Source organism: Mytilus trossulus, chromosome 10, assembly GCF_036588685.1.
Source record: "Mytilus trossulus isolate FHL-02 chromosome 10, PNRI_Mtr1.1.1.hap1, whole genome shotgun sequence".
Lineage (NCBI taxonomy): Eukaryota > Metazoa > Mollusca > Bivalvia > Mytilida > Mytilidae > Mytilus > Mytilus trossulus.
In genome coordinates this window covers 74,455,175-74,472,905 of record NC_086382.1, presented here as the reverse complement: position 1 = coordinate 74,472,905, position 17,731 = coordinate 74,455,175, and the positions used below count along the sequence as shown (strand labels likewise).

At 33.5% G+C, this 17,731-nt stretch overlaps 1 protein-coding gene across 1 annotated transcript; it reads left to right on the top strand.

Moving 5' to 3' along the window:
* Positions 1-5,803: 5,803 nt before the first annotated feature.
* On the top strand, positions 5,804-16,271 carry LOC134688164 (WAP four-disulfide core domain protein 2-like). Its single transcript, XM_063548636.1, has 4 exons — positions 5,804-5,900; positions 10,684-10,768; positions 15,625-15,683; positions 16,197-16,271. The coding sequence occupies exons 1-4, from the start codon at positions 5,847-5,849 to the stop codon at positions 16,269-16,271; spliced, it is 273 nt and encodes a 90-aa protein (XP_063404706.1). The 5' UTR covers positions 5,804-5,846.
* The last annotated feature ends 1,460 nt before the right edge of the window (positions 16,272-17,731 follow it).

Here is a 17,731-nt window from a genome sequence, read left to right as displayed (position 1 = left end):
GCTTCAATCAACAAAACCACTCAAAAAGTTTGTCGCAAACAGAGTCAAGGAAATTAAGGAGTCAAATGAAAATCAAAAATGGCGTTATTGTCCGACGGATGCAAATCCTGCAGATTTATTAACTAGAGGCATAACAGGAACGAAATTCATAAACAACAGATTATGGTTTCATGGACCCGAGTGGATAACAGACAAAACACAATGGCCAACATGGAGCGGAAACGACATTGTTGAAAACGAGAATATAATGGAGATTCCCACTAATGAAACCTCAGAAAAACAGCACGTCTTACTCACATCTCAGAAACGTCAAGAATTTGGCATACATAAGATTATTGATATCGAACGTTATAGCAGTTTGAAGACATTAATACGTGTTACAGCCTATGTGATGTGATTTATACAAAACTGTAAGTTAGCACGGAGTGATAGAACATTGTCGGAATTGACCGTTAATGAAATACAGCATGCTACATTGACATGGATACAAACGGTTCAGAAATCAGAATATCATGAAGTGTTTAATTATTTCAACAAATCTGTGACAGTTAAGCCGTCTATTGTAAGACAATCGAACTTGTACTTTGATGAAAAAAATGCACTTCGTTGCCGCGGGAGAATTCAACATGCACCTTTGGAGGAATCAGCTAAACATCCATACTTGTTACCTCCGTTACATAGACTCACTTCACCCTGTGTGGTCTAGCGTTTTCGTCCATGTACAAGGGTCTTGACCATGCTGACGCAAGTGGGGGATTATCAAAATGAGGAACTACAATATTTCTAGGCACCAAATCTGTTTATTTCTGTCCGTTTATTTTACTCTGCAGAATATGCCTACCCAGCTTACAACGGTTTATGAGTCAGCCTCGTACTGTAACACAACACGCAGTCATTGGGCAAATGTTGTGTTGGTCATAGGCCGTCCCCCCCCCCCCCCCCGCAAAATATGTTATATGGCGTCTACTGGTCGTAACAGAAACCGACCGTCATCTGACAAATGAGTGTCTTTCCAGGTTCTCATGTTCAAGCATTAATAGTCATTATTCAATTGAATGTTGACTGCAGAGTGCCAGCCTGTTAGGGCAGGTCTCTTGAAAACACAATTTGATCTTAAGATGCCTCTATGAAGTCGACAGACCACTGTTCGAACATTTACACGACCACCTGGGGAAACAGTGTGTTTGTAAACGCGCAGATGCCCTTTAATAAAACGTTATTTGACTGGTTTTATCGGATTTCAATCGTTTTGGACGTAATTAATTTTCGTAGTTTATGTTAAAGGTAATTCATAACACCAAACATAAATATTTTTTTCGCAATAATTTAAAAAAATATTACAGTAAAAATTGAAGAACAGTTAATTTATAAATATGACCATATCAATGATAAGTCATGTCAGCATAGACGTGTTGACTGCTGGGCTACTTCACGATACCATATCGTGTTCATGTTTTTCTCTGGCTGTTTAAACTAAATCCATTGGATGTTGGATGTGTACGGATTGATAGTTTAGTCTTAGATGCATGATTTTTTTATTAGTTGTTAGTGGCTTTGAACTAGCTCTCAGACAACTGCGAGTACTCTCAGATCTGTTCATTGTGTCTTTTTGTGTCGGGATGTATAAGTACCCGTCCAGTCCACTTATATTTTTGTCCATCTGATGAGTTAAGCCTTTTTCAACTGATTTTTATAGTTCATTCTTATGTTGTACTGTTATACCACTGTCCCAGGTTAGGGGGAGGGTTGGGATCCCGCTAACATGTTTAACACCGCCACAATATTTATGTATGTGACTGTCCCAAGTCAGGAGCCTGTATATTCCGTGGTTGTCGTTTGTTTATGTGTTACATATTTATTTTTCGTTCATTTTTTTACATAAATAAGGCCGTTAGTTTTCTCGTTTGAATTGTTTTACATTGTCTTATCGGGGCCTTTTTTAGCTGACTATGCGGTATGGGCTTTGCTCATTGTTGAAGGCCGTACGGTGACCTATAGTTGTTTATGTCTGTGTCATTTTGGTCATTTGTGGATAGTTGTCTCATTGGCAATCATACCTCATCTTCTTTTTTATATATATTCATCTTAACACCCTATTGCAACACCATATACTGTAAGGCAGATATGCAATCAAAATGCTATAATCGTCGATCAATGATAATTTGTCTATGGAAAGATTCGTTCAAGAAGAGTGTATGTAGAACATTCTATAAGAAAAGAAAAAAATATAAAATGAAAGATTCTTTTTATAGGAATAGTCGGAACAATAATGTACCTATTTTAGAATTGTCTGCAGTTTTTTTAGCTACGACAAACCCTCCTTAATTTAATTAAAAATAAATTGTATTAGCATCTTGAATTGTTTGTTACTTGCATTAGTGTATCTAATAATGGTTGAATGTAACTGAATGCTTTATGATAGATTAATGTAAATTAATTAATTGAAGTAATGCTTCATCTAATGTATTCAAATTTCAAATAAAGTAATGGATTAAATGGGTTGAGTTGATAAGAATTATAAACATTTACCATTTACCTCACTATTAGTTTTGTGTTGGTATCGGTATCGGTTTCGGTATCGGTTTCGGTATCGGCTTATGGTGAGCATGTCTAATAGGGTGATATATGTATCTTGTTTTACAACACTTATCACATAATTATACAATATAAAGGTTTATTGTTGAAGTATAATTCCACCTGTACGAATTAATTTCGATTAAAAGGTGACTTTCGCATTTAGATTTTTAGTATATTAGTGATATACTACCACATTCTGGAGTTGTACATTCATTCATTTTACCTTGCAATTAAAGTCGTTTTTAGTAATATTCATATCAAAGTGAATCACTGCGTCTTACATCAAACATTTGTTTGAGGGAAAATAAAACATTAGAAAGATCAAACAATAGTCACAAAACAACAAACAGAAAGTTAGATTTGAGAGATAAATGAAAAGAAATCTCTGACATGCAATACCGTCATTGCTTCGATCTTTCATGTCTAAAACCCAGTTTGCTATCGTCTGTAATTCGAATAATTCCATTGTTTAACAAATCGTACGTTTGTCAAATGAAAAAGAAATGCACGTAGTAAAATAGTTTTATGTTTTGGGAGACGGACGAACTATTGACCTAATGACTTCTTCCGATAACAGTCCAACAGTGGTTTTATAAAGTAAAATCAAATAAAAATAACAAAGTCCACAATGCTCTTTAACTTCGTACTTTAATTGGCCATTTTAACATTTTTGATCCGAGCGTCGTTTGTAGACAAAACGCAGGTCTGGATACCAAATTTTAATTCCGATATATATGATGTGTTTATTTAGAGCCGATATATTTAACCTGTGAGGGATTTTTTTAAAACAACACATACATATAGTATCATGTTTCAATAACATTTGTAATTTATAATAATTAAATTACTAATGCGTCAATAAAACCATCGATAACACATTACTACATATAACATCTACAAACATCAATTAGATGACCAACATGTACAGTAATATCTAACAATATACTGCTGGAAAGTTAAGGGGCCAGCTGAAGGACGCCTCTGGGTGCAAGAATTTCTCGCTACATTGAAGACCCGTAGGTGACCTTCTGTTGTTGTTTTTTATTTGGTCGGGTTGTTGTCTCTTTGACACATTCCCCATTTCCATTCTCAATTTTAACTTTAAACAACATATTTTCTTCCCATAGGTGTATGTATATAATTGAGGAAAAACGATAAGTTGTGTTAATGACGTTTATTAATTTATGCTTGTTCTGTCAGCTTTAAATGATATGTTTGTAAGACGTAATTCACAGTACATTTAGGGCATGCATATATATACTATGCACCTTCAAAACATGTTAATTGGAAGTATAAGCAGGTACATGTTAGACGAAAAGAACGACATGAGCTAGTCTATGTGACCAACTTATCTATATCCTTGTTTCCATGAAGCATGACAAATTAATAATTTTGTTTTTTGTTTTATTCTTAACAGGATCTCGTTGACAAAAAGCATGACACTGTAAGGGCATATATTGTAAATATATTCGTCTTTACGTTAGCAGTTCATTTGAGTCATAATAACTTCATTTATTATGTCCTATATCATTATATAGCCTTTTACAGAACTTAACCAATTTTGATCTGAAACGGTCTCTGAAGAGACTTAAAAAAAGAATGTTAAGTCATTTTCAGTCTTAATCTGTGGTTATTTCAATACTGTTTAGACATTACCCTTGCAGTCTTTTAATAAAGTATTGTCGGTCTATGTTCAGAATATTCAGTGGAATATTTGTTTCACAGATAACGACGGATATTTTCTAATTGTTTGGTTGCTCAGTTATAAATTTCTATGTTGTGATTTGTACATTGTTTATATTCTTGTCGTATCTCGTTTTTTCGGCATTGAGTTTTGAATTTATTTAGACTGATGAGTTTCAATGTCCCTTTGGTATCATTTGCCATTGTTTTCTTGACCGATTGTGTTCTACTGTGTATCAATGCAAGACGGTGGAGGACACCTTGTCTACCTGAAATATAGAATAAACTTTCGAGCAGAAATCTTTCAATTTTAGATGTCTCAGTATATGATATGATGGGTAAACAGTACTTCACGATAACAGAATCTGAACTCTACCATAACACGTTTGACAGATTTTTGTGGCAAATATATCATGCAATGTCAGAACAAAAACATAAACAATAAATGTACTAGGTCGCCAACAGACCTTCGATGCGTTGTTGTCATGGTTATGTAACACAAACAGTGTCACTCTATCTACTCTAAGTATTAAATTCTATCATATTCCGACTTTACAGCGCATGTCAGGCCAATCCTACTGTCGGACAATGCCGGAAGATTTAATGAACAAGTCACCTTAGAAGCAGGAAAACGTGACCATTTTAGCACTCCAGTAGTACGCTTTGTTTTTTTTCATTGATTCGTAGATACCATATTACATTGGTTCCTGTAAAAATTATGTTGGCTTTTCTTTGTGTTTAAAGACAAAGATGTATATATGTCATTGGTTCAAAATCTAATAACATCAAGGTTTGACTATAAAATCAATGTTTTCCTCTTGCTTGTTAGCAAATATTTCACCAGATTAAATTAATAACTAACACTATGGTTTCATGCATAAGTAAGGAGATAACAGTATTGTATTTAAAGGATGCCATTCGTAAAACAGAGATTTTACTGTAACACATTAAATTTTCCTAGCGACGCGTATCGGAGCTAGGGAAACAAATATTTGCGCCCGGTAAAATCAGGTTTTACGAAAGCAAGCTTAAAATACAATACAGTTATCTCCATTATAATGCAACATATTGAAATAAATTCCATTTAATACATATTTTGGCGAATAATTACATAAATGAAAAAGTCCGCGAAACTGTTGAATCGTCTTTAGCATGTATACCATGTGACGTCATGAGTATACTCTCGATACCAAACAAACACAAGACGTCTTTTAATACCTTTCGTACGCTTCAAGAATGGTTTCAATGTTGACAACAAAATGCTGTTAAGACTCAAATGTGACTTTTTATTTATTTTGTGAGAAGTTACATCCCCCCGAAAAAAAATCGGAATTCAAAATGGTGGCTTTCTTAATTACGGACTGGGCGAAAGTTAAATCTAACCTTTCAAATATTTGTCAACGTCCAATGAAAATTATCGTTACCCACGAATTGCATTATAATTTGCATTTGTGTGTTGTGCGCAATACTTTACATCAATTTTGGATGACGAGTTTTGCTATATAAATATGTTCACACTTGAATATTTGTTATCATTGCAAGTATAAGACTTTGTTTGATATCCTTCTTTTACGTTAACCTGATCAATGAGAATGTGGATAGCTGGGATTTTGATACTTTGTGTTATTCATTGTGCATATGTAAGCTTTGTAAATTACGATCATGGTTTTGGAAATGAGTATTCCTGATATTATTCAATTGTTGAACTGGAATAATTTATACAAATCAAGTACTGACATATTAAGTGTTAAAATTTACGGTTCTTCTTTGTAGTATTTTATTTATTTATTAACTAATAGTTTTTTTTTTATATTCAGATCATTATTTGTTACAATATAAAAGGTCTGGTTTTTTTAATAGACGTGTAAGAAATGTCGATTTGATATCTGGCAATGATTATAACCACGAATAACTCTACATGTTAAGGGGGACAATCTAAAAATACACATGTAGATATAGGAAGATGTGGTGTGAGTGCCAATGAGACAACTCTCCATCCAAACAACAATTCAAAAATTAAACCATTATAGGTTAAAGTACGGCCTTCAACACGGAGCCTTGGCTCACACCGAACAACAAGCTATAAAGGGCCCCAAAATAACTAGTGTAAAACCATTCAAACGGGAAAACCAACGGTCTAATCTATATAAACAAAACGAGAAACGAGAAACACGTATATATTACATAAACAAACGACAACTACTGTACATCAGATTCCTGACTTAGGACAGGTGCAAACATTTGCAGCGGGATTAAACGTTTTAATGGGCCCAAACCTTCTCCCTTTTTCTGAAACAATAGCATAACATCACAACATATAAAAACATACGATAAAATATCAATTGGCAGACTTAACTCAATCAAAAAACGTATGATTACACAATGAACGAATAAATTTGATCTGCGATATCTGAATACAAATGCACAGTTAATTAAATATAAGAGACAAACATTCATGACCAAAAGGCTAATAAACAAATTCAAACACACTGAGAAATATTTAACCAATCAATGTTCACTTTAGAAAAAACCGTTTTTTTATAATCTTGAAGTTTATACAAATGTTGTAAGAATAAGTGAAAAATTGAAGATATTACAAATAATCAAAGCTGGTATACAGCAAAGATCCATATAAATAAAAATTACAAAAAAGCATTATAAACAGTATCAACAGGTCGAATTAACAAGAAAATACGATTTGAGAGTACTCGCAGTTACTGACAGCTAGTTAAAAGCCAAAACCAATTAATAGTAAAAAATCATGCATCAGAGACTAAAATCGACTAAAACACATCACAGGGATTTAGTATTTTAACGTCATTAATAGTCAAAGAAGACATGACTTGTGCAATGCCAAAAATAAATGTATCGACAGGTAGTAGTATACATTTATTTTAATTTCCTGTATACATGTGTTTGACGAGACATATACTACTCATATCTTTAATTTATATGTGTAGGCTTGTTCCTCATTGTTTACATTTTCCTTTTTTAGTTATAGTTTGGGTTTGTTTGCCATCCTATATCAAACAAATACAAATCCATAATATTAATATCTATGAAATCTCAATGCGCGTCTTTAAATTTGGAGACGTAAGTTGTTCGCTAAATGTATTATCACAAGTTGGTTGACCGTTATGGAATAACCGTTTCACAAAGGATATTGGATATGTTCCTTACGTTGTAACTACAATCCCCTTCCCTTTCATGAATGTGATCTACCGTATTAGAATATTTACCGGATTTGTTATCACATAAGCAACACGACGGGTGCCACATGTGGAGCAGGATCTGCTTACCCTTCCAGAGCAGCTGAGATCACCCCTAGTTTTTTTGTGGGGTTTGTGTTGCTTATTCTTAAGTTTTCTATATTGTGTCATGTGTACTATTGTTTGTCTGTTTGTCTTGTTTCATTTTTAGCCATGTCGTTGTCAGTTTATTTTCGATTTATGAGTTTGACTGTCCCTCTGGTATCTTTCGTCCCTCTTTTGTATCAAATATACCACAAAGGTAAACTATGTTACGACTAGAAACTTTACAATTCGATTGTATTCTGAAAAAGTTCACAGTCAAATCTTGTATCGGTATTCTTACTTAACATCAGTACAGTATTTAAATCCTTTTCAGTAGGACAAAATATATATTTGTCTGTTTAAGGTTTCATTATCAAAATGGTATAGAGTGATTTCCAATTAATATTTGTCGACATGATTTTGAGTCGTGCGGTCCGTCTTTTCTTGGTTTGAGTTGTTCTTGGGCCGAGTTGATACGTATTTGTATTGATTGGATTATTTCCCATGTTTATTTGTTTGACAAAATCGGCGGTTACGTGTTTATTTCATCACACGAGTCGCGAGTCTTCTTCAAAACAGTTATCATGTTCACGATACTGAATATTTTGATGTTTCAGCCAATTAATTTATTGTATTTGCAACTCTAATTTTCTTTTGACACGAGGTCGGTTAAATTTTTACTTTACAATGTTCTGCGCTCAAAAGTAGGGTAACCGTAAACAGACATTGATTATACACGTCTATTAACAAGTTAAGGAGCCCAAATATCTATTTGCATGAATTCCAAATATAGATTTAAACCAAACTTGAACTTAAACGGGGTATTCTCGTATAAAATCATGTGGTCCAACTCTAGCAAGTACTGAAGGACGTTTCGTCCCCGAGGGTATCATCAGCCCAGTATTCAACACTTCTGTGTTGACATGAAGATCAATAGTGTGGTCATTTTGATAAATTTCCTGTTTACAAAACTTTGAATTTACCGAAATACTATGGATTTTCTCATCCCAGGCATATATTACCTTAGCCGTATTTGGCACAACTTTTTGGAATTTTGGATCTTCAATGCTCTTCAACTTTTTTTTTTTTAAATATTTTGATATGAGCGTCACTGATGAGTCTTATGTAGACGAAACGCGCGTCTGGCGTACTAAACTATAATCCTTATACCTTTGATAACTAATTAGATAATGATATGATGATTCGAGAGCACCTGCTGGTCTTATGTAAACAAAACACACATTTGGCTATGTTCAATGTTAATCATAAACGTGGTATGTTTTCAGCTGAACATATTTTTTTCGTTAACTTTTAAGGTATAGAACAACGAGTGGATTAAGGCTGTAGAAAGAATGAATAACGTTCACATATCTCACTAAGTATAATATAAAGTGGAAGCGGGTATATTCAGCGTCATTACCATTGCTTGCCATTATGTTAATTTCTTTGGTAAAAGGTTAATTCAATCTTTATATTTCAGCGCAAATATGTCAATATAAGCAGTTTTTGTACTAAAATGCTATAATGAAAGGCAATGAAAACTCTAAAACAAATATCTGTCAAACTTATGTCTAATTAATATTGATTAATTGAATATTGATTGAGATTGATTGATAACTAGCTTGATTAAGAAAGATCGATAGATGCGTAACTTCACTTTCAGCAGATTGCAGGGTTTGGAGTCACATCATCCGTGATAACAGGCTAGTAACATGTCAGTTATATAACTGAATTTACTCGGCCACCGAGGTCCCTTCAATGAACAACTGAATGACGTTATTTAGTAGAATCATAAAACATTCCAGGAGCGAAACAGATGGTCCTGTAATTCAGTGGTTGTAGTTTCTGTATGTGTTACATATTTGTTTTTCATTTATTTTTTGTACATAAATCCGGCCGTTCGTTTACTTGTAGGAATTGTTTTACATTGTAATTTTGGAGCCTTTTATAGCTGACTATGTGGTATGGGCTTTGCTCATTGTTGGAGGCCGTACGATGACCTATAGTTGTTAAAATCTTTTTCAATTGGTCTCTTGTGGAGAGTTGTCTCACTGGAAATAGTACCACATTTTCGTTTTGATATGTCCGTATATCTTGTTCTAGAAAGAGTCGATTGTTCTGTCATATAAAGTACTTTCGTATCAAATAATTAAGAAAAAATTGAGGCAAGCTATACTTTATTGTTGTTTAAACATGGGTAGGCATTATATTCGTGATTTTTTTGCCCGAGCAATAGTCAGGGCTAAAATAACACGAATATAATGCCTACCCATATTAAAACTACAATAAAGTATAGCTTGCATCAATTATTTTGATTCTGATAAGAACAATTAAGGCAATTTCTATGTCCAATGTGTATAAGAGTAGAGCGTTTTTGTAGACTCTTTCATGAACCTTCCTTTTTTGTTTGTAAACAAGTTAACGACTGGCCATGTGGTTTTAAGAGGGAGGAGTTTTGAACAGCCATTATGAACGGTTTTCGTATCTCGGTCAAATATGTCAATTTAGAGTTGCAACACATTACAGTCATACTAAATGAATTAGTAACAACACGTGCATCATTAAGAGTTTTAAAGTGTTTTAAATAAATGAAATATATTTAATGTATGCCAATTTGATAAAAGTTATTATTATGCAGTAGTCAATATACGCATGTGCAAACAAATTGTATATTGGATTTATAGTATGGGTTTATTTACAAAGCGAAAGAAGCATGAATCTCCCTCTTTTGTTTGTGAACAAGCAAACGACTGGCAATGTGATATTAAGAGGGGGAGTTTTTAACAGCCAGCATAAACGGTTGTCGTATCTAGGTCAAATGATTATGTCAATAATAAATGAATTAGTAACAATATGTGCATCATTTAGAGTTTGGAAGTGTTTCAAGTTAATGAAATATATTAAATGTATGCCAATTTGATACAAGTCATTATTCTGCAGTGGTCAATATACGCATGTGCAAACAAATTCTATTGGATTTAGAGTCTATTTTCTAAGCGAAAGAAGCAGTCATATCAGAATGGCAAATAAAATTTACCAATGTTTTTTTTTCTTTAAAATACTATTACTGTTTTATTCTTAAAAGTGTACTGTTGTATATTTTTGTTGATCTCCGATTCTATTTTTTCAGGCACAAAGACACGGGGTTTGTCCGACAAGCTCTAGTAATTGTAAGGTTAAATCTAACTGTCAAGTTGACTCAGACTGTAAAAAAGGTAATTATAGATACATTTAGATTGCAGGTACTTCCAGCAAAAATTTACTTTCTTGAAATCAAACAAACAAAATTAAGATCCTTTAATCCTATTATAGTATATGTGTTTCTCTCGGTTTAAGTTTTTTACCTGGATTTTTTTTTCTCAATCGATTAATGACTTTTGAACAGCGATGTACTACTGTTGCCTTTCTTTGTTCATCCCCCAGTATGATGGAAAACACAAAAATACGGATATGGTATTTAAAAAACATGTTAAGGATACAAATCCAGGTACAAAGAGACAACTCGTGCTGCGGATTCATTATTTATCGTGTGATACAAACTTGCTTATATTTCGTGTGCATTATTTAATTATAAATTTAAATATTCATTTACTTACAAATTTGTCATTTGATTATCAACATGATTATATATATATCAGACTTTGCCAAATCCGCAAAATCAAATATCCACGAAAATTATCTTTTGCGTCGATCAACGAAAGCAGATGAATCAAAAATTGTCAATTAGAGTACTAGTATCACAAAAAAAACATGACAAACCGAATAGTAAACTGGTTGTACACATAATGCCAGCGAAACATGTCTAATTTAATTTGTGACCATGTTACAAGTAACAAAATGAGAAACATATACTTACTTACTTACTTACTTAGGCCCTTAGTTCCTCTCGCGAACATATGTCATTGACGAACTCCCTCCATTTAACTTGATTTAGCTCCAGTTTTTCTAATGTGTTCCAGCTGTATCTTTGTTGTTTCATTCAGATTATGTTTTCCTGCATCCGGTGTTTCTTTGTCTTCCTCTGTTTCTGTTTCCCTAAGGGTTAAAGGCAGAGTCAGTTTCCTGCCTTGTAATGCTGCTTGTTCTTTTCGCAATGTGTGGTCTATCCATACCAATTTTCTTGTCTTGATTTGGATATTAATGGGTTCATGGTCAGCTCTTTTCCGTAGGTTTTCATTTCTTACTTTGTCAAATCATCTGATGTTTATTGTTCTCCTTACACAGTAGTTGATGAAACTTTGCAGTATTGACAACAATGTTTTAGTTGTTCTCCGTGCTTCTGCTCCTTACAAAAGCCAAGATTATACGTTTTAATTGACAATTTTCAAGTTTGTGCTTCTTGAGATGCTCTTGGCACTCCATACTTTCCCCAGAATTCTAACAATGACTTTGACTTTCTTTATTCTAGATTTAGAATCAGCGTCCGTATGGAGTTTCCCGTATAAAACCGAAATATCTAAATCTAAGAATGGACAGTTCATCCCGTTTACATTTGAGTAATTTTGAGAACATTTAAAGTGAGTTCTAAAATTAGCAAAGACCCATCGAAACATTTGATACAAAAATTTAACAATACTTTTAGATATTTGAATGATATATTGGCTCTCGATAATGACGACTTCAGCATGTATACTAAAGAAATTTATCCTGTAGAACTTACTTTAAATAAAGCTAATACTAACAATGACTACTGCCCTTTCCTCGATCTTGACATCTATAGCATTAACGGGAAGCTTAATAAAAAATTTATATGAAAAAAGAGAAGATTTTTCATTTCCTACCGTTAATTATCCATTTTTAGATGGTGACGTTCCCTTGTAACCATTTTAGGGTGTTATATATCTAAACTTGTACGATTCGCTCGTGTATGTAACAACGTATTAGATTTTAGCGAGAGAAATTTATGTTTTACTGAAAAATTATTACACAAGGGTTTTAGATATCACAAACTACTCAAAAGATTTACTTATTTTTATCATCGGTATAAGGAAATAATTCGTAAATACAACTCAACATGCAGACATCTTATACGTTCAGGTCTTTCACATCCTATCTTTTATGGTAATATTCTTTACAAAGCACAAAAAGGTCAGTATTCACCTCAAAAGCTTACAAAACTTTTAAACAGACTTATTAAGAAGGGATATAGTTACGAAACTGTTGTCAGGTCATTAAAGATTGCATATTTTGACTTTAATATTGATTCACTTATATGGCCTTTGCATCGGAACTAAACACATTTATCTAAAAAATAATTGTCGGCATGACATGATATGGGTTATGCTCTTCTCATATATTTTATGATAGTATGATACTAAACCCCTAACGGGAGAGATTGTGCCTGATTTTCATATGATGGAGACATAATCTTTCAATCAGTTTAATTGAGGTCTGGAGCTGGCATGTCAGTAACTGCTAGTAGTTCTTTATTAATTTATGTATCATTGTCATTTTCTTTAGGTTTTTTTTGTTACTTACTCTGACATCGGATTCGGACTACTTTTGAACTGATGTTTACCGTGTGTATTGTTATGTGTCTGTTTTTCGACATTGGCTAGGTATAGGGGGAGAGTTGAGATCTAAAAAAAAACATGTTTAATCCCGCCGCAATCTCTGGCCTTCGGCTGTTGTCTGCTCTGTTGTCTGGTTGTCGTCGCTTTGACACATTCCCCATTTCATTCTCAATTCTATGATAGATATAAACACAGATAGTTCACAAAGGTCAACTAACGTACCGTAATATTCGTAAAAAGTTCAGAGTTGTACATAACACAATATCCATATAATCATGAGCACCAACCATCTATAAGAACAAGTATCCGCATGGTGAACAAATGGACACAAGCTGTAGAATATTGCAAGCAAAAAAAATTAAATTTTGTTGTAAAGAATAAACGACCCATCTTTTCCGTTTATATGGGAAACTTATGAGGAAGTTGAAGAACGTCACGTTTTATTTATGAAACAGTATCAGTTCATACTTCACTTCTTATATGTTACCATGTATCACCAAATAGCTTATGTAAAAGGTAGGCTGTTAGTTCTGAGCTAACCTTAGGGTTTCTGGTGGAATAGTGTTTAGAGCTGCTGCCTTGCCTGATTTTAATGTTCTCTGCATGTTTTACTTCTACTTTTGTTGGTAGATTAAGGTTGATTTGGAGCTCCTCATCTGTTCTGATAATGACTTGTTTTTCAGCTGGGGAATCTTTTTGTAAGTTCTTTAAAATATTCTGCCCATCAAGCTATCTGTTCTTCTATAGTGGTAATGACCTTTATAGTTTTGTCTCTTGCTTGTCGCGTCACTGATGAGTCTTATGTAGACGAAACGCGCGTCTGGCGTATAAAATTATAATCCTGGTACTTTTGATAACTATTGTCGACCTGTTTATCAAATTTGCCAGCAAGTGTGTTAGTGGTATCGTACAGATCGTTCATGTTTCACATGTTTGCATCTTCTTCAGTTTGTGAGGCAAGATTTTCAATATATGCTCTTCTATCTTTTCACACATTGTCTAACTTCCCTGTTGTTTATTTCGTTATCAGTTATAGCATCAGTCTTTGATTTTCTGGTTTTGCGTCTATTCAATTTGTCTTTATTCTATTCCCTCTCCTACTGAGCTACCGAATAAGACCATTTACCGGGTTTCTAATAACATGAGCAACACGACGGGTTTTACATGTGGAGCAGGATCTGTTAACCCCTTCCGGGCACCTGACATCATCCCCAGTTTTAGATGGGGTTCGTGTTACTTAGTTTTTGTTTCTATGTTGTGTCATGTGTACTATTATATGTCTGTTAGTCTTTTTCATTTTTACCCATGGTCATCGTTGTCATTTTATTTTCGAACTATGAGTTTGATTGTCCCTCTGGTATCTCTTGTCCCTCTTCTACAATGTTCGTAGATTGCCTGGTGTAAAGCATTCTTTTTGGTTGTGTTCTTTTCTACGAAGACTTTTTTTACATGTGCAGTTTATTATCTCTTATATCTGACTCCACTGATCTGCAATGTTATCAAGTTCTTCTAGCTGTTGGTGTTTGTTTGAAAGCGTGATGTTGAACTGTTCTTTCTCTGTCGTTTCTCTAAGAATTTTTTTATTTCACCCTTAAAGGCTGTGTCATGTTTTATACTTTCTTTAGCTTCATTCTTACCAATTACCAGGTGATTGTCTGATGCAGAATCTGGTCCCCTATTACACAAACATCTTGAAGTGATTTTGAAGTGATCCTTTTAATTTGTTGTTGATGCAAATATGATTAATTTGGTTTTCTGTGACATGGCCTGCTGATACCTATGTTGCCTTGTAGATGTGTTTGTGTGGAAATGTACTCTATCTTTTTACAAATGTATTGTTGGCTCATAATTCTGCAAGTCTTTCTTCATTTTCTTTACCTTTCTGTCTGATTAAAGCCATAATCTACGGACGAAAGACAATATGGTAAACTTTAATTAGACAGAAACATAATGACAGAATGTCATTTTGAAATCCATTTGCAAAATTTGTTTGCCGCTGCGCTTCCATCTCGCTATGAGAACTGATAACTGGATACTACACTGGAACATTCAGTTCAATTGTCTCAAACAGGACAACCTTAATTTTTGTTTATGATTTTCTTTTTGCATTTTTCATTCAGTAGTAACTGCATCCTTTTGAAATATTTACATAGTGATTAAAAGACTGAACACGAATGGAAGTTATTTTGTTAAATCATGTCAGATCAAAATATCTATTTCTTATAAACCTATGTTTAGTAGGGATTAGTTAAAAAAAATCAATACGAAGTTAGTTGTTGCTTTACGTTTACATTCAGTTATTATTGGGTAAATTACAGATATTCATTTGACGTTTCCCACTATTCAGATACTAGCTTGATTTTTCATCCGCCATTTTGGGATGACCGTGAATCGAATTGCGGCCATCAGCTTAACCCCAGTGACTATTGGTATTCACTTGCATCGATATGGAAATAAAGTGATTTGAAATAGATGCTTAGCATGCTATTGTATAGTATTTGTCATATTATTTCATTCGTTTTAAAAAACCTGTATTATATATTTTTTTTTTATTTAAGAAAACCAAAAATGTTGTAGGAAACAAAGTGGAGTACTAAGGTGTAATAGTCCTATACAGGTATGGTCATATCTTCAAACAATATGGAGTACTAGCGTGTAGGGTAACAAGGTCTAACTTACTAAATGTTTTCAACATATACAGAGAAGGAAATTAAATTCGTAACCGTAAAATAAAATACTAAAATTAAAAATTTACTGTATGTATACCTTCTATTGAAGACCCAAATATTAAATCTAATATGTAAAATGTAGAAATTGATGAAAATCACAGAACAAACTAAAACATCATACCAAAAAGAAACTTAGGCTAATATGAGTCCTCACATGCCTATATCTTAATCTTAAGCAAAACAACTCATCGTAAGGTGGAACGGTATAAAATGTCGAAACGAAATGTTCAGGAAGGGTCGGAAATTCAAGATTAAAAAATGACATCTATCGGATAACTGTTGAAAATTCCATATGATGATTATCTTTTTATTTGCGGTTAGAAAAAAAAGAAATTTGTACCTTGATGTTAATTATCATTTCCGTAATGATGCACTGGTATGTGTTTTCACATTGTTGATAGGGGGATCGTCGTGGTTGCCCGCAGTGCGGAAATGGAGACTGCCCACTCTGCTTCATATACCAGCAGCTGTGTTAACCAGGTCAGTGCTTTCACACAAATAATAACTAAACTCATTCTAGATAAAAGGATTACACTTGTGTACGCTAGACGCACGTAACATTGACAAACAAAACTCATTAGTAACGCTCGAATAAAAAAAAAGATAGAAAAGCAAAAACAGGGTACGTAGTCGAAGTGTGATCGGACCTTTCTATATTATCAAAAAAGTTTCTATCACAAATCTGGTCCTAGAAATATTTCTTACTATCATGATATGGAATTTTAATTTCGAACGTAATCTTACGATATAGCAATTATATAATACATTGATGTAGTTGTGTGTTTTAGTACCTGAACCCTTTTATAGTCATCAAAGGTACAAGGATTATAATTTAGTATGCCAGACGCGCGTTTCGTCTACATGAGACTCACCAGTGACGCTCATATCAAAATATTTATAAAGCCAAACAAGTACAAAGTAAAAGAGCATTGAGGATCCAAAATTTTAAAAAAGTTGTGCCAAATAAGAAAACCCTTAGTTTTTCGAAAAATTCAAAGTTTTGTAAACAAGAAATTTATAAAAATGACCACATCATTGATATTCATGTCAACATCGAGGTGTTGACTACTGGACTGGTGATACTATCGGGGACGAAACGTCCACCAGCAGTGACATCGACCCAGTGGTGTAAATAGTTATCAAAGGTACAAGGATTATAATTTAGTACGCCAGACGCGCGTTTCGTCTACATAAGACTCATCAGTGACGTTCATGTCAAAATATTTATAAAGACAAACAAGTACAAATTTGAAGAGCATTGAAAATCCAAAATTTCAATAAGGTGTGCCAAATACGGCTTAGGTAATCTATGTCTGGGATAAGAAAACCCTTAGTTTTTCGAAAAATTCAAAGTTTTGTAAACAGGAAATTTATAAAAATGACCACATTATTGATATTCATGTCAACATCGAGGTGTTGACTACTGGGCTTGTGATACCATCGGGGACGAAACGTCCACCAGCATTGGCATCGACCCAGTGGTGTAAATAGTTCAAAGGTACCAGGATTATAATTTAGTACGTTTATAATTTAGTACGTTTATAATTTAGTACGTTTTACTACCTGAAACTTTTTATCATTTACTATTTTTAGCGGTATATTACTGTTGCCTTTATTTATTATTTTGTTAATGGTAAAATAAGTGAAATTGCAAGTTGTTTACAAGTACAAAAGTATTATGGGTCCACTGTTAACCAGTGGTATTAATTAATGTAAATCCATTTAATTGGTTAACCAATCCAACAGGGAGAATGATTCCTTGTTCAGTACTATGTTTCGTAATATTAAATCGATTATTTATCAATGGACAAAATGACAGATAATTTATTACGCTTTCAGAAAATACTGCATACAAATAATGATATTAATATTTAAAATGGCAGGGTTTTGTTTAAATTTCGAAATCTATCCCGTCACAATTTTCGTCATAATTCAA

Coding starts and splice junctions, on each gene's coding strand:
- LOC134688164 (XM_063548636.1), top strand. CDS start 5,847: ATGAGAATGTGGATAGCTGGGATTTTGATACTTTGTGTTATTCATTGT. Junction 5,901..10,683: donor GTGTTATTCATTGTGCATAT/GTAAGCTTTGTA, acceptor CTATTTTTTCAG/GCACAAAGACACGGGGTTTG. Junction 10,769..15,624: donor TGACTCAGACTGTAAAAAAG/GTAATTATAGAT, acceptor TTTTTATTTAAG/AAAACCAAAAATGTTGTAGG.